The sequence below is a fragment of the Epinephelus fuscoguttatus genome, linkage group LG19 (genome assembly GCF_011397635.1).
Source record: "Epinephelus fuscoguttatus linkage group LG19, E.fuscoguttatus.final_Chr_v1".
Lineage (NCBI taxonomy): Eukaryota > Metazoa > Chordata > Actinopteri > Perciformes > Serranidae > Epinephelus > Epinephelus fuscoguttatus.
The window spans coordinates 11,880,725-11,904,632 of NC_064770.1; the positions used below are offsets into that span (position 1 = coordinate 11,880,725).

Consider the following 23,908-nt stretch of genomic DNA (forward strand, 5'->3'; position numbering starts at 1 on the left):
TGGGCTCCTGGGCCAGAGTGTCTGTTTGAAATGACTGTTAGCATTTCTTGGTGGAAAGTCACAGAGCTCAGTTAAATGTTGGGATATCCGTAATGTGTGTTTATGTTTTACCCATAAACCTTAACAAAGTCACTTAATATCTTAGTAAAGCCCAATGACATTAGTAAAGCAGCTAAAAACAGCAGAATAGTGTCGCAAAATGACTACAAAGGGATGCAAAGACACATAAAACGACTGCAAACTCCAAATGTTGTATTCAAGATAAACTCATTATTATAGGTACCACATTTATATCTAGAACAAGAACCTTGCCGCTGAATGCCACCAGGAACCAGTCAGGTTGAAGTTACAGTTTACATCCATGTCTGCGAAAACATGGATGCTTCACACACATCTTTCTCCAGCAGCACAGAAGATCTATGCAGTCAGAACAGTTTCATGATGGACTCACAAGATTAGTGTCACCAATTCAGTATCTGACCAAATGTCTCCCCTTCTGTTCCTGAGTTATGATGCTGAATAATGGCCAGGAAAGTGTTTTTGCAGAACATTATGATATCACAGTAAAGTTGACATTTGACCTTTTGGATGTAAAACGCCCTCATTTGAGTAATTTTTTTTCATAATTGGATGTCATCGTTGAATCCAATTTGACGTTTGCACCAAATTTGAGGAAATTCCCTCAAGCATTCTTGAGATATTGCGTTCACAAGAATGGGACAGATGGACAATACAGATGGACAGACCAACAACCCAAAAACATAATGGATCTGGCCACAGCTGTCACTGGCTTAAAGGCATTATAAATTATATATTATATTATTAAAATATCATGATATTACCACAAGACCCACTGACATATGAAAACATATATGATCTACATACATTAGTATTTCCCAAACCTGAGGTCAAGATCTCTTCCAAAATAAATCTGAGGGGTTGTGAGATGTCAGCAGGATATAACAGCATAAAAAGCATACTTATACTTTACAAAACACTCCAAAAATCTTTGCTTTTTTAATTTAATCGCTACTCTTTTACATAACTCACTGCTGAATTAATAGCTAAAATATCGAGATATAACACGACAAAAGGTATACCGTATTTCATAATTGGTGGTTAGTTTGTAACCAATTCAACAATTCAGTGTTATTGCAGTCACAAGATTTGACCAGCAGATGTCGCCAAAGTGCACATGGTTTTTCAATGGGTATAATGACTTCAATGTTTTAGAAACTTCCTCTTAACAGTATTCTACATGTTGTAGAGGCACAATGATTTGCAATAAAGTATATTTTAAACGGAAATGATTTTATAGTGATGATTAGTAAAAAATTACTGGCCTGAAAAAGCTAATGTGTGTCTTTGTTTATGTAATATGCCGATTTATTTAATAGGCTACTAAAAGAACCCTGAGGGTTTCAACACTATTTCACATTCCCAACATGTTTAAAAAGTAATTAATTGTGTTGCTTAAAATATGTTTATGTGTAGGCTCATGAGTTTCGGGCAAAGACCTGGGGCCTGTATCACGAAGCGAGATCAACCTTTCCTGGGTTACCCAGACCTATCCTGGGTTGACTAACCCTAACAATGGCAGTCAGGATAATCGGTATCACGACGCTGAATGTCAACTCTGTAACTCAACCCAGGGTTGCTTTATCAAGAGCCGTGAACGCGCACGCAGCGGACCAATCACAATCATGAGAGAAGCGCAGCGTCACTGAGCGTCACTGAGCGTCCTCACAGAGCGCCGTATGTGAGGGAAAAAAGTAGGCTATTTCTAATGAGGATCACACATTAATTCTACTAAAATATGAGGAGGAGAAAAGCAACATTACAGAAAAGGACAACACCGTGGCAGCTGCAGGAGGAGGAAACATGCGTGGCAACGCATAACGGGATGAATAATGCTTAGTTTTAGTTTAGATTACTTTATTTGCACATAATGTTAAAAACAGACAGTATAAAATTTACAAGATTAAAAAAAGAAAAGTGCCAGAGAGGTTAGAAGCCACTAAAAGCTTATCAAAGAAATTCCCCTGTCAAAACATCAATGAAATCACATAACAGAGAAGAAAAAGAAACGGGTGAGGAAAGAAGAAATAGAGGAGGAGAGAGGGAAAAATCAAGACAACACAAGGTAGCAAATAAAATGATGTGTAGGTTAAATTACTCATCACTGGTTCAAGTAGCTGCAGTACTTGTACCTGTACATTTGACACTGATCACACCCTTGAATCCCATGAAATCAATGCTGCGCAGATGAACTGCGTGTATTACAATTATCGTCTAACATCATTGCGTCTGATAAATTGGCCTTCTTTGTCATAACGTTATATATGCTACAATAAAGCTTAAAGCTGACGCCACAATTAAATCATATCAACACCAAACTGATAGTCTGAATAAAATCATTCTGATATTGAGCTGTGTTAGAAATTAACAGCTGCACAAAAATATACCTAGTGTCCCTCTTTAAAAAACAAAAAGGAAAATCTCTCAAACACCATGAAGTGTAGACATGATAGGCTACTTTCCACATTTCCAGCAGCAAAGCTGACAATTCGGCCCGTTATCTTTAACCGGGATCATTTCCTCCAACAAAACAAAATGTTAATTAATGGTGCTATTAAGTGTTCGCAAATGATCAGTTTCTTTCTTATGAAGGGGTGGGATGAAAGTTCCACTTCTTTCCACTCCTTTTTGAACAATCTTTTCATTGTCTGTTGCTGTTGCTTTCTTTTTTTTTAATGTTCAAAATAAACTTTCAAATCAAAATCAATCAAATGAATTAAACTTCCCGTCATGACTGGGCTGAATTTCTGTCAGCGGAGTCATTTTTTTTCCGAACAGCTGATTGGCCAGTGGGTGGTGCTTCTTATGGGATCAGATTCAACCCTGAACTTACCCTGCTCCGGAGCAGGATAGCCGTTCAGAGTAAGTTACCATGGTGATCTACCCCGATAAGAACTGACCCGGCCTCGTGAGACCGAAAACCCAGGGTTAACCCTGAAGTTACCTCACTAAGACATTAATCCTGCTTCGTGATACAGGCCCCAGCTCTCACATATTTTCATATAAGGAAACAGTCAGCTGACTTTGGTTTATTCAGGAGGTGTGATAGCGGTAGGCAGCAGCACGCCACGCCTTCACTTATTCAAAACTTATTTCCTGATGCTGCCTTCAAATGCTGTCGGAAACATGAGCCTACACATTAATTCATGGTTAGACCCAAAGTGACTTACCTCTGTACAGCACACTCAGTATTTAGCTCTTTTACCTCGACAGTGCCTCACTGTAAAAAATGTTTTATCACGAGCAAAAGGCCTGCGTTGAAACTTAATTTTTCAACAATATTCTACACATACTGAGGGAACACTATGGAGACAATAATTTATAACATAGTGAATAGATTTTATGATTATAATTAATACAATGATTGACATAGCAAAAGCTAACAAGTGCCTATTTCTGTATTTGTTGCCTTTGTTCATAAGATATGAAGATGTATTTCACAGGCTACTAAAACAACCATGCACTGGGGGTTTAAAAATGTTTTACATCTTCATAACTTGGTACTTAACCGTGCTACTTAAGGTATGTTTAAATATAGTGGAGTTATGAGAATTAACAGATCTGTTTCCTAATACTTTTTATTTTATTGACATTTTGTCATCAGGCTTTTCTCTCATTTTCTGTACAAAAGTAGCTCAAAGATTTACAGTCTTCACCTTGCAGCTGTCTTCAGTTCTTTATCTGAAACTATCTTGCTATGTTTATGATTAAAATACTTGAAGGCTTGGTTACGAGAGTAAGGGGCCTCGTACAAGTTAACAATATCAGAAAATAACCTGTTGTCAAACACACTAAAAATGCAGTGCATGATCAAATAGAAAGTAACAAGTTTTTGTTTTTGCTTATACATAAAATACACAGCCCAAATAACGAATTCAAGCTATCCACTTACAGTTATAGGCTACACACCTGTGAACTAACAATGATCTTAACACAAAGCCCAATGCAAAACAACAAAAGTTGACACATTGCATTCTTGTTTTACTTTCGCTTTCACATTCTTGTTAAATACAAAAGACAAAAAGAAGACACAGGCTTTTTAACCTACCTTTCCATGTCTCCACTCCTCAGCATAGGCTACTGTTACATTAGTTTCACTGCGTCACATTGAAGAGAAAGTGCTACAAGCAGCCTGAGCTAAGATTTCTCTAAGTAGCTGTCGTTACACATCTGACCACACCCCTTTGCCACACATCAGAAAGAGCAGAACAGAAGCGGGCTAAAAATCTAAATGCTTCAAAGAGCTCTGCATTTAGCAGCAGAGCTCCAGTGGTGGAGAGTTACTGTAGGCCACTGGACTCAAGTACAACACTGAGGTACTTGTCTTTTAATAGGCCTATTTCCATTTTGCACCACTTTATACCTCTACTCAACATTTCAGAGAAGATTTTGGTACTTTTCACTTAACTAGCTAGCCTACATTTAGTTGACAACTTTGCAGATTCAGATTAATATAGAAAATGTAGACCTAATAAATAAACACATTGATGCATTATTATGGATAAAGACTTTATTGATCCTTCAGTGAAACTGACAAGCTACCCAGCTGAATTAGGCCCACTTTAACCAGCTGCAACATTAAAGTGATTAACTTATTAATGCATCAATAATTATCATTTTTGATATAATATATATTATTCTAAAATGAACCCCTCTGCATAATGAGTACTTTTTCTTTTGGCTCTTAAAGTATATTTTGAGGCTACTACTTTTGTACTTTTGAGATCTTGAAAGCAAGTGTACATGTCTCCCCCAATTTCTGAAAAACACAACTTGCCCCAAGCAAGCCAAGCCAAACTCAGTTAGGGTCTCATATTCTGATAATCATCCATATCCACTGATGTATACAGTAGTCCCATATACTGGGAGAAAGGGAAGATGATGAGGAGAAATGGGAATCTGTGAGAGGTGAGAGATGAGAACGTGAGTGGACATAACATGCCTGAGACCCTGAAACTAGAAATAGCATTAACTAACAGCGAAGCAGTGAAAAGGAGGGTGATGGCTGGCCCCATGTACTACTGGCTGTTGAAGAGAAATAAACAGTAAAGGTAAGCATATGATTCTCTTTGTACTGCTTTTTGAATGACTTGGTGATGGTGATGAGCCTCTATGAAATCGTGACATATGCTGGCAATCTCAAGCGCTCCATGGGCACGATTTGCAATTAAAAAAAAAATCATAACTGATAGTGCCCCCCCCCCCCCCCAAACTTGTCATCAGATCTGCACCCATGACTGTAGAGCACAGCCGACAACAACCAGACAGCAGCAGAGTGGATTCAGGACCACTTCTCTGAGTGAGTCCAGTGAAAACACCAGTCAAGGTTTTACAGCTGCTTATATCAGCAATACACTGCATTACAGGAAACTATATTCTGCAACACTAACACCCTGACAACACAACATATTGAAAAAAGAGGAAGAAATAAATAAGTACATAAAATAATACAGGTTAGGTTAACAGGTGACTCTAAAGATGGCCGTAGGTGTGAATGGTTGTCTGTCTCTATGTGTCAGCCCTGTGATAGTCTGGTGACCTGCCCAGGGTGTACCCTGCCTCTCGCTCACTGTCAGCTGGGATAGGCTCCAGCTCTCCTGCAACCCATAACAACACAAACAGTTATGGATATAACAATCAAAAATTAACAAGAGCGATCCCAGTCAAAATCACAGATGTTAAGTACCCATCATGACTGCTGCTGCACTTAAACTAATGTAATATTGCAATACCATCTCAAGTAAAGTGACACAGTGGTGTGTTTAGTTGCAGCAAAGTCGATAAATTACAGTATATGTCAAAGTAAAACGATGGAGTAACAGCACACACCAGAATAGTATATAATTACATAATAATTATAAACTATTGTCTGTATTAATACTGAAAACACCTACGTGGGCAAAGTATTTTTGTAATAATCTTAATTCATTATATAGCAATTTCACACACACACACACACACACACACACAGATACAGATTGATTTGTACATACAAATAATGTAGATCAAAATGTATTTTCCATAATTGTTTGTTCTAATTATCTATTTTTTATGTGACAGTAAATTTGAGGCTGAAAAGTGAGCTTTAAGCTGATCTTAAAGGTCTTGTGTGCTGAATTCCCTCAGAAGCTCCAAGCAACAGCTGGAAATATTACTCAAATGAAGAGCAGGAGGGCCATTTGGTCAGTAGGGGGAGTTGTTGCCTGTGCAGTTGCCAAATAATTGTTTGGAGACTGTGTACTTCCTCAGCTTCTGTAAGCAGTAAGAGAGTATATGCACAATCTCTGTGTTTGTGAAGATTGTAAGTTATGTTCTGATTATTCTTCACTTCCATGATAAGTTAACCAAGTTTATTTCTTTTTACAGTTATTGTATATTTACATGGTTATACCAACTGTTCCTTTGTAGTATCTGCTGAATAATAGTCTTAGACCACATGGCTCATAAAGCTACTTTATATGTCTGGTAAATGAAGCAAGAATTCAGCTGTTATATCTGTATATTGTGGATGTGTTTGTGGTTAAATAAGGGTACACATGTTTAAGATATTGTTCATGCCAACCATTCAGTATTTCTGTACTGCTGTTTATGTTTAAGACACCACACATGGTCAGTGCTACAAACGTGTTTGTATCATCACTCAAACTGCTTCATAAAGTTGCAAACTGCTTTTCTGCCTCCGCATCAACTCCTTCATAAGAGGTCCACTGTGGAGCCATAGTCGGTGTTCAAACCCTGTTTAAGCATCAATATCTAGTGTGTAGGGTTTATGGGCATCTGTTGGCAGAAATAGTATATAATATTCATAACTATGTTTCTATAAGTTTACAATCACCTGAAGCCAAAAATAATTGGAATTTCATTACCTTGGAATAAGCCGTATATATATCAATATATGGAGCGGGTCCTCTCCCACATAGGTCCACCATGTGACTCTACTGTAGCCAGAAATGGACAACCCAAACACTGATTCTAGATAGGGCCATTTGTGTTTTTGCATCAGCCACCATGGATCTCTAACATGTTTGGCACATGGGACAAGTTTTAGTTCTGTAACCTCACTGCCAGGTGCCACTTAATTCTACACACTGAATGGATCTCCTACCTGGTTTTAGTGTCAGAGCTGGAAACAAGGCATATTGTGATTGGTGCTGCCAACAATAATTGTCTCTATTTGCTGAGCACTACTGTATGAGACAGTTTTTTTTCTTCCATTTCTGGTCTTTCATCCACTTCATCAGATGGAACTTCTGTTTCTGTTTCTTTTTGTTTCTTCATCTCCCTCTCTGGATAAAATGGCGTCTCCAGGATACCTTTGTTTTTCTCTGATGTCTGCAGACCTTTGCTCAGTGAGTCATGAATCCTCTGCCATGAGTCCATCTCAGAGCTCCAAAGAGCAGCTCTGGCTCTGATTAACTGCGAGATTTCAGTCTTGCTGCCTTTGGCCAGACTCATACTGTCTTTACAGATGAAGACAATATCCATGCCGAGGAAGAGAGCATTGAGCCCAATGAGACCAGCCCTGGCTGACTTGGAGAGGGCAAGAGGTCCTTTGACGGCTGCTTGTCCAATATCTGGGAGATCTGCTGCCACCCTGGGCACATTACGCAATGTTTCTCCTTCCTGCACTGCCACTCTGCCAGCACTTGTAATCACCTCGTCACTTTTTAACAAAGCAGAGGCAGCATCAGTAAATGAATCAATGCTTTTTCCAACAGTTCCAGCTTTAGTTACAATCTTGCCCACTCCCAGAACCACATCCACTTCGCTTGCTTCCACTTTGGGAACCATTGAACTGAACAGACAATCCTGGAGACTCTGCACATCCTCCATGAACCTCTGGAAAACTTCACTGGCTTTCGTTTGATGTTTGCGATTTACTCCAATCTCTGCAGCAGTGGTTACAGCACTGTTGACTCCGCTGGTTATTCCCAGCCCTAATCCTGCCATTGTCAGAGTTAGAGACACTCCAGCTGTTACAGGAATTAATGCCAAACCAACGATGGAAAGCACACCGCTAACTGCCCCCACTGAGCTTCCTGCCACACTGGAGATCTTTGCTCCTGTATTCATCCTGTCTAGCTGAACAGCACTCTCCTCCAGGTCTTTAAGAAACTGCAGCATTCTGGGCTGTCGCTCACTGAACTCATCAATGAAGCCAGAACATGGCTCATCCTGAAACAAGAACACCATCCGGAAGTTCTGGTCCATCCTGATGAAGATAAAAGAAGAAATTATGACAGCCCAAACATGATGAAACATTTTTAAGAAGTTAGTATGCTTAAAATTCAGTATGACAACATTAGATTTCTACAAGATCAATTCAATCCACATAAAACTGAAATGAGCAGAAATGGTAACAATATTTCATAAAATAAATTTTGAATGATACAGAGGTGTTACCCCCTGCAGGACAAGAGCCATAACCCAAGTATCCCTTCATTTCTGAGTGGACCCTTGAGGTGCCATATTCATGCTTTGAGGTTGTGGTTATATGAGCTAAACGCTAACATTAATGCTAACATGCTGATGTTTAGGTTTACCTTGGTCATCATCTTAGTTAAGCATGTTAGCATGCTATGGTTTACCTATTAGCACTAAACATACAGTAAATTTGAGGTTAAGGGGAATGTTGTTAGTTTTGGATGATGCTTACCTGATTTCATCAAGCTGATTAATGTGAAAAAGCATCCTTTGAAAATCACCTTCAGACAAATCTGCATTGAGGTCTACCAAAGTCTCTGTGTTCTCCTTCAGGCAAAACTCACAGAGGGAGCTGTGAAAGACAAAATTACACTTACATAATATAATAGATGCTTATTCTGAAAAAAAAATCGACCTTTTTTAAAATGAGGAAATGTCAGTTTACCTTTTCTCTAACTTCTCACAGATTGTCTTGGTGGTCTGAACGTATTTGTTCAGCTGATATGACAGCACTTCCACATTCTGCAGTTTGGGAAGGAAGAAGACACTTGCATCTCTTTTAAACTCGAGGAGGAGAGGGCAGATTAGCCGTGCAGCAATGATGACAACCTGAACATGTTCAGGGCTGATCCCTTCTGGCAGATGTAGCACCTGGTTCTCCTTCATGAACACATGAAGTGAGGTGACCGCCAGTTTCTCCACTGCATCCAGGAAGCAGTTGAGCTCCTCCAGACCTCCCAGAGTGTCTTTCAGCACATCAGCCAGCTCGGTCTCCAGCTCTGCACGCCTGCTGTCTGCAGTCACCTGAGTTACCTTGCTCTTCATATATTCCCACATAGCCTTACCCCTCTTCTCTGATTGGGTAACATGGCCGATGTTTAGGTGGATCTTGTCAGCTCTGTCTTTGATGTCCATCATCATGTGCAGCTCTGTCTCCCTCCCAAGTGTCCATTTCGGGTTCCTCTCACAGAATCCTCTCACTGTGTCGATGTAGGTGAGGGTATCTGCGGTGTAGCAGCACAATGCCTCCTCAAATTCCTTCCTGTAACACAAACCATCATACAGTTTGTGAGTTTTTAGCATAAATTCAAATGAAATCATTGCTGCATAGTTGGTCTCACAGTGCACGCCTTAATGTATCTCCACCTTAGGTGTGTTATGTGATAATGCAGGAGATGATCTTAGAGCAACCACGCCACAATGACTGCTAAATAAAAATTGAGGAAAGGCACCTGACTCCTTTGGCTCCTGGGCCAAAGCATCAATTTTAAGTGATTGTTAACATTTCTTGGTGGAAAGTCACAGAGCTCAGTTAAAAGTTGGGACATCCTTATAGTGTTTTTCAAACCCCTAAACCTTAACAAAGTCTCTTAATTCTGAGTATCCGCCAACCAAATCCAGTTTGTGTTTTTTACTTCATATTACAGCTTCACAACGTACTGAGGTCACTGTAGCATTTAGTAAAAGCACAATAACATTAGTAAAGCAGTTTAAAACAGCAGCATGGTGTCCCAAAATGACTACAAAGGGATGCAAAATGGCACAAAACGACTGCAAAATAAACTACAAACAAAAAGACAATGCTGCATTCAAGATGAACTCATTATTGCACAGAATACATTTATAAACTAGAACTGCTATCTCATGGTTGTATGCCTTCATGAATCAGTCAAGTTGCAGTTACAGTTGACATTTATGCCTGTGACAACATGGATACTTCACACACATGTTCCCCCCAGCAGCACAAAAGAGCTATACAATCAGCACAGTTTCAAGGTGGACACCAAAGATTAGTGTCACCAATTCAGTAACCGACCAATTGTCTCCCCTTCTGTTCCTGAGTTATGACATTGAATAATGACCAGAAAAGTGTTTTTGCAGAACATTATGATGTCACAGTGAAGCTGATCTTTGATATTTTGGATACAAAACATTATCACTTCATCATTTTATTCTATTAGACATTTGAGTGAAATTTTGTCATAATCAGTGTATAAATTCCTGGGTTATGGCCAAAAAACATGTTTTGTGAGGTCACGGTGTCCTTCTCTGACCTTTGACCGCCAAATTCTAAACAGTGTGGAAGTTTGTGCCAAATATAAGGAAATTCCCTCATAGCATTCTTGAGATATTGCATTCATGAAAATGTGACAGATGTACAGATGTTCATACACTTTCACTTGGCTGGTCTATTTGGCATTTGCCAGAATTGCCCGTGGGCCAGTCTGATCTTGTAAAGTTTTGAGCTGCGTCTCCCTCATCTCTGTCCTGTGCACCCATTGGAGGTTACCAATGTCATCAGCCAATGTGAGGGTATTCGCACACCAGAGTCAGATGGCACCTTGACCACCTGATAAAAGACCGGTGACCAGACATCCTGGATCTTCCAATGACTTAGGTTCTTCCGGGCCAGATTTTGTGCCACCTGAAGTAATTCCTGGTGTTGCTGGACCCACTCATCTCAAGAGCTGGTTGTGTCTTTAGCTACATCTGCCCTCAAGAGAAAGTCATTTGTAAGCCGGGGCAGTGCCCTAAACATTAGGACATAAGGGGAACAGCCAGTAGCGCGATGGTCAAAGTGTTGTATGCCCATGCCAACTGGAAGATGTGCTTCGGCCATATCGGCATCTTTTCAGGGGAAAGCAATCAGAGCAGGTCATGGGGCTTCCTGTTCAATCTCTCACACTGGCCATTTCCTTGCAGGTGGTATGGTGCTGTCCTGGACTTCTATTTCCCACATAGCTGGCAGAGCTCCTGGATAAAAGAACTCTCAAAATTTCTCCCCTGGTCAGAGTGTATTCTTTTGGGTACCCTGAACCGGCCAGGACCTTTGCTACTGTGACAGTGCTATGGTCTTTGGTTGGTACAGTCTTGTGTATTTAGCGAAGACGTCAATCATGACCAACACATTCTCTCTCTGGTCTGTTGCAGGTTCAAGCTGGTGAACCCAATGGCAGATATCTCTAGCAGCTGACTGGCGAAGAGGCTGGAGAGCCTTTGATAGTACATGACGTTGGCAGTTCTGACAATGCTCTTCTATTTCTGCTCCCATCCCTGGCCAGTAACAGCTTTGTATCGCCAGATCGGTTGTTGCATGTACACATTCAAACTGATTTCATGATACTGCCCTCAAGTGCTGTTGGAAACATACACATTAATAAATGATAACACCCCATGTGACTCACCTCTGTAAAGCATATCCTCCTGAGAGCTGCGTCCTCATACAAGGACATTACATTTTGTGTTTACTGGACCTTATACTTCATTCTACTTAAAGCAGCTGTGCGGAACTTTACGTTTTCGTTGATTATAGTGCCCCCTTTGGTCGAAGCGGTATGACACCCACAGCCTGGTGTCGTAAAGTTCCGACTGCAGCCAGCATTCGGCTTTATTCGTAAAATCTCGACTGCAACCGGCAATTACCGCATGCATTTGTTTTGGAGAGCGAGAGGAAAATCATAATGTTCTGGTGTAGCTCTGAATTTCTTACAAACTGAGGACAACTGCTTGCTGTATATTTGTGTTCATGGTCACAGTCACAGATAATTTTGTGGCGTTTGTTGTAACATTACTAGACAAAAGCGGTTCACATCAGCTAACGTTACATTTAGCTTGCTTATAACTTCCATGTCGTCATATATAGAAGTAAAACAACGTCTAACAAGTTGCGGTGTATTCTCTAAATAAAAACAAAAATTACATACCTGTCGAATAGGAAAAGGGCCAACTCGGGATCAGTTTTAAAACCTTTAAAATCTCTCAGCTCTCTCCACTTGGTGAATGCCCGACCGAGGTTTACACGCGTTTGGGCTCGAGCTCTATCACTGTCCCGTTTAGTCTTCTTCTGTTCTTTTTCGTTTAGACGGTGCGGGGGGGGGGGGTAATGATACGAACTAGGGCAGTTTTATAAATGGTAAAAAGTTCCGCACAGCTGCTTTAAGTTTGTGGACACTTTTTTGTGCCATCTAGTGGTAGTAAGACCACAATATACCAATCCATGTAAAAACAAGATGGCAGCCATCTCTGCCAAGACAGTCTGCAGCTGATCCTGACACAAAAGTGGACCAACTACAAAACCTGATCACATTTTATGGTTGAAACTTGTTTATTTATGATTAATAATGTTTGTAGTTTCATATGGCAACAAATTTGACCAATTTTAGCAACAGTAACAAGCTAAGACACTTTAATTAGGAAGTACTCGTTTGAAGACTTTGGGACTTTAATATTGTCTCATTTCAGGATATAGGGACTTTATTATCATTTACAATGTTTAGTTTATTTATACTTATCAGGTCCTATTGATCCCAAATAGCTAGGAGAAATTAAAAATGCATACCAAACAAAAGTTTGGGTTTGTGAAGATATTCAGTGTTTATCTTTACTTCAGTAAAACCACACTGTAAAAGTATTCTATTACTAGTAAAAGTCCTGCATTGAAAATGTTACCTTAGTATTTATGTGGCCTAAGTATGGTCTAGCTGAGGTATATAAAAAATTGAAGGAAAAGCAGAAAATCTTCATATCTTCACCACTGGTCTGGACAAATCAGGATCCATCACTTTTGTCTGTTATTGCATTTACACAAATTGACCAGCAGATGTCGCCAGAGCACACATGGTTGAAAGGCATATCAGAAAACTTCATTTATTAACAATATTCTTGGGGCACAATAATTTGCAGAATAATATATTTTAAACTTATTTTTTTTACAGTGATGATTAACACAATGACAGACTTAAAAAAAAACAATATGTGCCATTGTTTATAGAATATGAAGTTTCTATGTGAACTTTTATAGGCTACTAGAAGAACCGTGTACATTGAAGGTTTCGCAACATGTTTAACAGGTAGGCCCACTTAATTGTGCTGTTTAGAATATGTTTATGTGTATTAGTCAGTACACATAGTTATTTCGCGTTATTTGACATCTTGTTACGTCAGGCTTTTCTCTGATTTTCTGTGCAGAAGTCGTTCAAAGATTTAATCTTTTTACCTTGCAGACATGTTTGTCCCCTCGGTTTACTCCCGTCAGTTCGTTATCAAGGTCTCATCTTATCATGCGCGTGGTCTCATTGTTGTGTGTCGACTATATCTGCTAAAATCACTGAATCACACCTTGCTGAAGAGTTTTGTTGACAACACTTCGACAGGTGACACTGATTGGTTTCGGATTCCTTCCTCCACATCAACACAGGATGAGCCACACCTACCTCTGCACTGTACAGCTGCCTTACAGTAATATGACCTGTTTATTCAGGAGGCTGAAACTGTCTGTGACAGCCATAATAACATGTTAACTCTAAGCAGCAGCACGCCACGCCTTTACTGTTTAAAACTTACTTCCTCATGCTGCCTTCAAATGCTGTCGGTAACATTCTTCTCTCTGGTAAGACCCAAAGCAATGACTAATGTCACTTACCTTTGTAAAGCACCTTCAGTATTAAGCTTTACTTAGGTAATGCCACACTGTAATACTACTCCAATACTAGTTAAGGTCCTGCGTTGAAAACAAGTGTTTATGAAGCAAAACTATGATCAAGAAAATGTATTTAAATTGGGCTATTAAAAGTAAACATGCACAAAGCTGGGAAAAGTTTGAGTAGCTCACATACAGTAACCTGTTGAAACTTCCATCAGCATGCAGCTGAATCTGTAGCCTTGGGGAAACACAATAAACTGTGTCCTCATCAGAGACTTAATAGACATGAGGCAAACACCTAGAACCTAGCACAGATGTATGACTCTCATTGGATAACTGGTTGAACAGGATTTCAAATCTATCCAAGGGTGGAAGTTCCCTTGCTCCGTGTCCAAGCGTTACACCCTCTTAGTGGTGGAAGAAGAATCAAATAAGTAAAGTAGTAATATCTCATTGTGAAAATACTCCATTACAAAATCCTGCATTCAAAACCTTAAATAAAACAAAATGTACATTCATTCATCTTCTAACCGCTTCATCCTCTTGAGGGTCGCGGGGGGGCTGGAGCATATCCCAGCTACATCGGGCGAGAGGCAGGGTACACCCTGGACAGGTCGCCAGACTATCGCAGGGCTGACACATAGAGACAAACAACCATTCACGCTCACATTCACACCTACGGACAATTTAGAGTTATCAATTAACCTAGTCCCCAATCTGCATGTCTTTGGACTGTGGGAGGAAGCCGGAGTGCCCAGAGAGAACCCACGCTGACACGGGGAGAACATGCAAACTCCACACAGAAGGGCTCCCACGCCCGGGATCGAACCGGCAACCCTCTTGCTGTGAGGCAAGAGTGCTAACCACCATACCACCGTGCCGCCCTCAAAATGTACATAATGTATGAAAAGTAAAAGTACTTACTGTGCTGTAAAATGTCCCCTGACAGTGTTACACTACACCCCTGATTACAAAAAAAGTTAGGATGTTGAGTAAAATATCCTTTTTGACCTATATTCAAGTGCCTATATGACCAGATATTTAATGTTCAAATTAATAGCCACAATTTGATCCTCTGTGGCTCTGCGTGGGAGGCATCACAGCAGTAAAGCTGCATTCCATTTACCTCTGTGTGTGTACGACTGTTTTCATGAGAGACAAATAAAGCTGACGTGCTAATAAATGATGAATTAACATAGCTTTTGCTACTGTTGATGCACCGAGCAGCCATACTGGATTTTGAGGTCAGTGGTGGTAAGGCTCTTCTAATGTTTCAAATCAGAAATGCAACTGCAGGGGGTGTTTTCCAACTGGAAACTCAGAAATTGCAACTCTTTCACCTTCAGTTCTCACTGCTCCTCCTGGTCCACTGCAACTGGTTTCCACATATCTCTACCAGAACTGCAAATGCAGTATTGTGGATGAGCCTTGTAGGTGATTATTCTCAGCTTTTTTAAGTGTCCTTCTGCTTAAGGGTTTGCAATAAATGGTATTCTCAATCATACCTTTGTTTCCTGTGTAAAACGTAAAGTCTTGACAATGCACATGCTGTTCTATTGTGAAGGATAGTTAGTAAAATGTTTACATCTCAGATACCCAGGTCTTCTCTATAAAGTTTCTATGTGATTACTATGTGTCTTTCCCACAAGCAACCTTAGACAATCTTTCATTTCATGTTTCATATTTGTTTTATATTGTGCTCACACGAGGAATTTTCCTGATAAAGTTAAATCCAAAAAAAAAGTAGTATTCCAGCCTGGAAGCACTGGTTGCACTGGACTCACTGGGAATTAGCAACATGAAGGTGAGTTGGAAGATGGGGGGGGGTCAGTGAGAGCCCAATAGCACATTTCTGCCCCGATGCCCCTGAATAGGTTTAGTCCAGCCGTGAGCAGCATACACGGTGTGTGAAGGACAGTATGTGTGTGCGCGTGTGTCTGTCATGTCAAAATGCTCACTCAGCTGCTCTCAGCTCAGTGTAGACACTCTGGGATCAGAGTGGAAATACTGCTGACATAGCAGTGTCCTCACACACGCAAGGCAGCAGAACGACATCAACAGAACACAAAGGAGAACATCAGAACATGCAGCAGAACCGGAGTCACACAGCACTGACTGACCGTTTGACTCAAAGATGATGAGGAGCACAAAATCCTGATGGTTGCCAGCATAAAAACCTAAAAAGTATATATATTATGTATTGTTAAAGCATCTAATCCAACACCCTCAAAAGCACTGTGTAATCTAATTCACTTTCCTGGAGCGAAGAAATATTTTTAACCCTGTGGACCTAAGAGCCCAAGGGTGCATCCTCACCCAGAGACTCCCTTTAATCAGGCTCAATTACTTCAGATGGAAACGTTCAAAGTGCGACCACCTTAAAGAGAGCCTCTGTTTTCTTTCCCTCCCTCTCTTCTTTTACTCCAGAGGAACATTTACTGGAAGCACTCCCTTAGCCAATGCTCGGGGGACGCTCTAACAAGGCCCTGATTAGGGCTGGATTTGCAGCTTGCTGAGTTAATGTCAGATTGGCATAAAGAGTCCACATGGGACCAGTGTGGGTGCAGGCCTGGGACCTGATTTGCGCACCCTCCTCGCCTGTCAGGGATAATTGTTTAATGAAAGCGAAGGGTGTCCCAAATCCTGGCAGAGAAGGCAAATCAGAGAGGTCTTTAGTCAGAGCTCAAGGTCTCTCTTCAGGGACAAGTGTTGGTATCTCATTCTGCTTCAGTGAGACTTTGCTGTGGAATTAATGCTGGTTTCATAATGTGGCTACTGAGGAACGGACTCAGCGACAGGCTATACAGATCTTTGAATCTATGGTCCCTCTTGTTCAGCACAGAGTTTAGTGTGAGCGTAGAAATGTGTGAAGGACAAAAATGCATTCAACTGTAGGGAAGAAGCAACTTAGTAGATTTACTCAAGTAGTTACAAGTAGATTTATTCACATTTGTATGCTGCTTTCCACTAAACATTGTACCTCTTACTCCACTTCATTAATATGACAGCTAAAGTTCTTGTTAATATGCAGAGTAACAATTTGCATTAACAACAACTTCTAATGTGTTCTTACATAATAAACTACCCAGAATAATGAAAATAGAAGTAGATCAAATAGCTCCACTCCAACATTAAAATGCTGCTTATGTATTGATACTTCATTAGTGGATTATTAAGATCTGTGAATGAATTTTGCCATATTGGAACACTCAAAACTTTTACTGAAGTAAAAGTAGCAATACAGTTCAGAAATACTTTGTAACTAGTAGAAGTCCAGCATTCAAGATCCCTTAGTAAAAGTACACAAGCATCAAAGAAATGTAAAATTACTTACATTACTTATTTACTCAGAATCATATACAGTATATTATATTGGATTATTGGATTATTGGATATTGTGTCTTCTTACATTGTTGGCTGCACCTTTAAATTGTCCATGTCTCCGGATGGTTCTGGTAATCCATGGTGTCTGGTTGTGGAAACAGTCCCCACATCCAGACTCCAACAAAACAGTTGTATGGTTGCTTCTCCTGAACATGGGCAGCGCCATTCTGAATGTTGTATAGAAGTGATTCACAGCAGTATTAGGCCAGCACCTCACATTCCTACTGACACACCAGTCCTCATTCACCAAGCACATGCCTCCTCTCCTTGTCTCATCAGAGTCCTCTGCTCTGTCAGATTGGCAGATAGAAAAAGAGTCTCCTGGTTAAGTGGCGCTGTGCGAGATTTAGCCAGTTTTCAGTGGATCACAGCATAATACAGTCCCTGATATTCCGCTGAAACTGATGCGACATAGAGGTCGTCCAGTTCATTTTCCAAGGCCTGTGCAATGGCTAGCAGGATACTAGTTCAGGTGGTGCCCATTTTCTCCATCTTTTCTTCGATTTTTACCGATGTTTACATTTGAAAACCTCAACCTGGCTAGCTGGCAGCTAGCTAGCAGAAGTTGGCAGGAGGAGAGTTTACAGACTGGTGAGTTGATTTCCTCATCTTGATGAGTGGCTCCCAGCCTCATGCCCCACAGTCCAAAGCCAACTAGAAAAACAACTACCAACACTTGCAAAATAGACATAAAAGCATGCATTGAGCACAAAGTTAGTGGAGCTGGCAGACAGGTGATTGGAAATGTCTGTGCCTACATCACCTCTGCCACCAACTACTGCACCTCAGGAGATCTGTCTGCTAAACCCCTGAACATTGCAGACGACACAACAGTCACTGGCCTCATTCAGGATAGTGACAAGTCTGCATCAGTTTGTGGTTTGGATCGGTCACCAAACAGGACAGGAACAATGGACAGTGAGGACTGCAGAAAAAAGCATTGGTGCCAGCCTGACTTCTATCCAGGAGGTATACATCTCCTGAGTCAGGAAACAGGCAGGTCACATCACTGCAGACCTTTCACATTCTGGACACAACCTATTCCAACTTTACCCTCTGGGCACTCCAGAGAACACTGTACACCCATAGAACGTACTTACGTACTTACTGACTTCTGGTTTAGTGCTCTGCTAAATTGAATGGAAGTAAAATGATTTAAATGCACAGCTCTTCTAGACTTTTGAGGTATTATTGGACCATGGATTAAGCCAGATAGTGAAAAGAGTTATTTTGTGTGGGTTGTGACGCTCAAAAAAACTGCATCCACTGATTTACAGACGTCTCTTTCACAATGTAAGTCTAGGGAAAAGTCTTTTTGTGCCCAGTGGCATCAAATAACAGACACGGAAGTTGTAATTACATTGTGTGGCAACTGTGAAATTGGCCTCAAAACCTGGCACATATTCCGAGGGATGTTTCAAACCTCTAGTTTGGCATTTTGGCCGTGGCTATCTTGATTTTTTGGCACCAGAAAGGGCCATATGTAAAGGAGCGAGGGGCGAGGGGCTCACTCATAGATTGTGCTGATGCATTACAGACCAGAGCATGTGAGCAGAGCTCCATCCGCTCCACTCCATCATAAATTTTATCCCGCTCCACTCGCTCACCACTCCGCTCAAAAAAACTGCATCGTACTATCCTAACCTGTAATCTTCTATTCACAAATAAAACATGAGCTTGGTAGATTCTCCGGGGAAGCCCTCTCCCCTCTCCCCGCAGTTAGGGACTGTTCTACACAGTACCACTGTCGGCAGGGTGGAAATAAGTCAAAGTGTGGAGGAGACAGACCGGGTTAAGCGGCCGACCTCTGGGGAAGCCCTCTCGCCTCTCCCCGCAGTTAGGGACCGTTCTCCAAGGTACCACTGCTTCTCTGCTCAGTTTCTTTTCTGAAGTACACAGTAAACTCCATAGTTTTGAAAGTAAATAGTGTGGGTGTGCGCAGGTGCAAAGATGCATTCTGGATGGGGCATGAGCGACCGGAGCGAAATTGGAGCAAGAGAATAGCCGCTCCTCGCTCAACACAAAAACCTTCCGCTTCCCGCTCCGCTCCGCTCACGTGCTCTGTTACAGACAGCCTGAGACTCGAAGCCGCCCTGGCCTGATTTATGCCTAATTTTAAGCCTTAATAAAATGTTAACGGGTGAGTTCTTCACCACTATACAGTTGTCATGAACAGGAACATGAGCTATAGAGACCAAAACTGTTTTGTACCAGGCTGTAAACATGTTTATTTCTGCTGTTAATGTGGGCATTTTAACATGGGGGTCTATGTAGATTAGTCTGAGTGGGCGGAGGTTGGCTGCATAGATCAGCCTCTCATTGGGCGGAACGAGCCACCCGCTGAAGTCCCGCCCTACCACCTCCAGTTGTGTAGCAGTTTTCAAGCGCACGTTGCTGTGGCACTGCCAAGAACGATTGTGATTGGCTGGAAGAAATTTAAAAAAAAGCCGGGGCATTTTTTTCTCCAATCTTAAAGCGAGAGTCGACGCAGCCAGACCTTTCTTTTCTTGAGAAAGGTCTGGTGAGCGAGACTCATGGAGATTGACTGGCTCCTGGAGTCAGCCTCAAGTGGCCATTAGAGGAACTGCAGTTTTTGGCACTTCCGCTCTGGCTTAATTTCTCAGCTCTGCAGGTTGCTGCTTGTGTCCACCAAAACAATCAGACACAATGAACGCTTAACACAAGTTTGTAGTGTCAAGACGATCCCTGTGCAACAACCCTGGAACACCAAGCATCCCGCTTACCAGTATATTATAGATTTTTAGTTTAAATACACACTGTAAATATCTGCCATACATTATCTAAACACATTGTATATATTGTCATATCCAACTACTTCATGGATGTAGGCAGTGTTTGTTTAAATGTATATATTTCTTCTTATTATTTTTGCTTTTTTTTTTAGAAGTAAAGAACGTAAAGACCTCTTCCACAGCTTAAATTCAAATGATCTGCGAAGAATCTGCCTTATCTACCTTTTCACCTGTTCTGGTTTGCTTTCTTTTTATTTATTTACATCATTATACTCTCTGCATCAAACCTTTCATTTCTCAAACATGCTTCAACATGCAGCTACTCAGCGGCTCAGAGACTATAAATGCTGAACTAAGAGCAGCAGAAATCATCCTGTCCAAACGTGTCTCTGACCGGATCATCTGAGTATTTGACATGTGGCCCGGAGGCCTGCGAGAAACATGATGAGGACTTTTTTCACAAGGAGACGTCCAACCTGCACAGGCACTCTCTCTCTGACGTTGTCGGTTACATGAACAGCTGAACAACATTTTTCACCCACATCATCAGAGCTGCAGGTCTCGACCCAAAAAACAAAGCTTAGCCTGCTAATGATGCACTGACACAGGCGTAAATGTGGACGAGGGTAGACTCTGACAATGGAAATAATTTTTTTGTCTCTGCTGTTTCAGATGATTCATTATTTCATAAGAACAAGACATTGATGAAAGCTATTTATATGTCATATTGAACATGGGAGCAACCTGTGAAGTATCTTTGATGGAAGTCAATGAAAGAGGAAATTGTTAGCTCAGTGACTTAAATTCAATAGTAAAAAGTCTGAAGCCACTCAGGAGATTTCACTTTAAAGCTATTAGACAGGCAAAACACTAAAAGTAGCAAAAAAATAAAACATTCATATACACCCTCTGGTTCCAGTGAGATGCATGCAGGAAGTGCAGGAATGTTTTCCATAGATATTAAGTAGAGTACTCAAGTAAAATTTTGTTAAGCACTTGAAGTATTTCTGTTTTATCTTATATCTTATATTGCACTTTTTACTCCACTACTTTTACAACTATGTTCACTGGTCAGATCGATATTTGACATAAAAACATTAATGATACGCTCATAAAATTAATCTAAGATTAAACTTGTGGATCCCAAACATTTTTTTGTCTTGTGACTTCTTACAAGCGAGTAGTTTGAGCCCCTTATCAGCTTCAGATGTCTATGAGCTGTTAGCATAGATTTCCCCTCAAAATGTATCACTTGGTTTAATTTAGATAACTTCAAATTATTCAATATTTCATATAAAGATAATGATTAGGGAAAAGGCCCCAAAATAAATACAAACTTATGTATCAGAACCACATTTCTTCTTCTCCCTCCCAATAATCATCTAACGACCCTTTGGGGGGGGCTCCAACAGTTACATGCAGCTTACATGTTGATGCATCCGTACTAACAAACTGATAATAATATGTCACTAACTGGAGAATGAGTTCTTTTACTTTTGGTACTTTGAATACATTTTGCTGATAATACTTTTGTACTTTTACTTAAGTAGGATATTGAATGCAGGACTTTTACTGGTAACAGTATTTCTACATTGTTGTACATACTTTATCTAATTAAAGGATCTGAGTACTTACCCTATAAGAGTATCAAAGGAAACAACTCTAATTACTGGGTCTTTTAAATGCAAAACTATATTGGCCTCAAAAATCCAGTATTGGTCAGTCTGCAGTACATTCTCAATTGCGGCAAAAATCCAGTATTGGTCAGTCTGCAGTACATTCTCAATTGCGGCTTCAAGTTCCCACCTCACACTTGTTTCAGTTCCATAATGGACCAGGATTGGCTTTCAGACAAGTTGTAATGTCACAAAAGCCTGCTCATATGCATGTGCACATCTAAACTCAGGATAAAGATGAGTACAGAGATCCTTTCCTCCTATGACAGAAGTGTTAAACTCTGCACATAGATCATCTAGCACAGTGAGGCTCAAACACCCAAGCAAAGGAACAATAACAAAATACACTTTTTGACTTTTAAGAAACACTTTTAAATTAAGCAGCAATAAGTACCTAAGTACCAATTTCTTGGTACCAATTTCTTGGTACTTTTTTTTATCCCCTTTTCACTGATTACCAATAAGTTTTAGACTTTATTTTAAGAATTTACTGATTACTTTTACAGCACTCCATGGTTTAGCTCTCAGTTACATTGCTCAGCTGCTGCTCCCTTACGGGCCAGAGTGCAGCCTTAGACCCTCTGACAAGGCTCTGCTGGCTGTTCAATCAAGTCCAAGCTCAAAAGGCGACTGGGCCTCTACAGTCAGGACCCTTGAGCTCTGAAACTCCCTGCCTGAAGATCTGAGACTTACAGAATCAGTGACATCTTTAGCATCACCTCTTAAAACTTGTTTTTTAAAAAAATATTTTTTTTAATGATATTGATATTTGATATGTATTTCACACATGTAAAAAATACATGAACATACAAGCATGCAGACAGACAGACAGACAGACAGACAGAAAGTAATACTTTCAAGTAATGAAAAGCATAATATAAGACCAAATTGTCAGTGAATAGTTAGTTTGATTTGCACATCCGAAAAGGATTGGGAGGAAGTATATACTTATTAAATCCCACCCCTTTCTTTAAAGTCATTGAGTGAAAAGAAAACAACTTCCTTATATAGATAAACTGACACCTTGGACTTCTCTAAATTTACAGTTTTTATTACCATTTAACTTTGCCACACAAATATAACCTATGTAAATATATATTAATGACCAAATATCTATCATTAAAAATATTAACCTGTCTTAGTATGTAATATAAATTACTTACATATATACCCTAAAACTTCATTTAAAAGCCTAGTCCCAATCAAACGCCCAGTCCTTTTTACTAGCCCAGTGTGGCTGCACATCATGACAGCTAAATGCCTGTCTCAATTAGACGCTGGTCTGGTTGCCAAGCAGTTAATTTTTTTTTTTTTTTTATCAAGGTTCTTCAGATGTATAAAACCAGATTGTTGGCTACCTCAAATTATGAGTCCAGTCCTCAGTGACCTTGGATATATTCATATTCCTTTAGTCTCGTGAGGGTCCACAGATCTAAAGAATCAAAAGGGTTTTTCAAGTAATATTCATAGTGGTCTAAATAAACAATCTGACTGTATTTGAGCAACAGTTTTGTGTGAAAGGAATTAAAGGCCTGTCTCGTACAAATGCCTGTCTCAAATAATAATGTTGTTGCCTACTACATTACTTTCAGGTATATTATTTCCATTTTAAAACTGTATTGTGTGTAACTGTCTGATTTTACTTCATTGCGTTCCTGAAATGATTTTTTTCCTGTTTCAACCATGTAAACCACTTTGTTAGGAAACGTCCTGTGTAATATTTCTTCTTCTTCTTCTTCTTCTTCTTCTTCTTATTATTAGATGGTCAAACCATAACTGATCTGAGCCACAGATACACCACAACGTGACAAGCTGTTAGTGGTGATAAAGACGTTTGACCAGCAGGGGGAGACAAACTCCGCAGAGGGAGAGCAGAGCTAGAGGGAGCTGTCCTTTCAGCACCACACACACGCGCGCGGGCACACACACACATCATCTGTGTGCTCATACCGCACACTAATTACATGGAAGTCGATCATTAAAACAATAATAATAATAATAATAAATTCAGTGTTGACCTCATAAATTTCAACCCTCAGCTTGAACAAAATCAGATTCCAGATTCATCCTCGTTGCTAATTATCATTCACTGAGAACCATCTAATCAGAGGATGACACCGTATCTGCCTCTAAAGCTGTGATCTGCAATCATAAAATCGCAGTTATTAATG

At 40.3% G+C, this 23,908-nt stretch overlaps 1 protein-coding gene across 6 annotated transcripts in view; it reads right to left on the reverse strand.

Annotated features, from left to right (window-relative positions):
* Positions 1 to 13,735, reverse strand: part of apol (apolipoprotein L) — a 53,592-nt gene extending 39,857 nt beyond the window's left edge. For 2 of the 6 annotated variants that reach the window (XM_049560547.1, XM_049560551.1), the window contains exons 1-4: positions 13,499 to 13,735; positions 8,948 to 9,544; positions 8,735 to 8,854; positions 7,392 to 8,290 (exon numbers count right to left, since the gene is read on the reverse strand). In XM_049560547.1, coding sequence (XP_049416504.1) covers positions 7,392 to 8,290; positions 8,735 to 8,854; positions 8,948 to 9,544; positions 13,499 to 13,509 — 1,627 coding nt within the window. In that variant the 5' untranslated portion in view covers positions 13,510 to 13,735. Of the gene's footprint in view, positions 1 to 4,126; positions 6,015 to 6,141; positions 8,291 to 8,734; positions 8,855 to 8,947; positions 9,545 to 13,498 lie in introns of those variants that run through there. The other 4 variants (XR_007447822.1, XM_049560550.1, XM_049560546.1 and 1 more) reach the window with 4 other exon arrangements.
* Between the last annotated feature and the right edge of the window lie 10,173 nt (positions 13,736 to 23,908).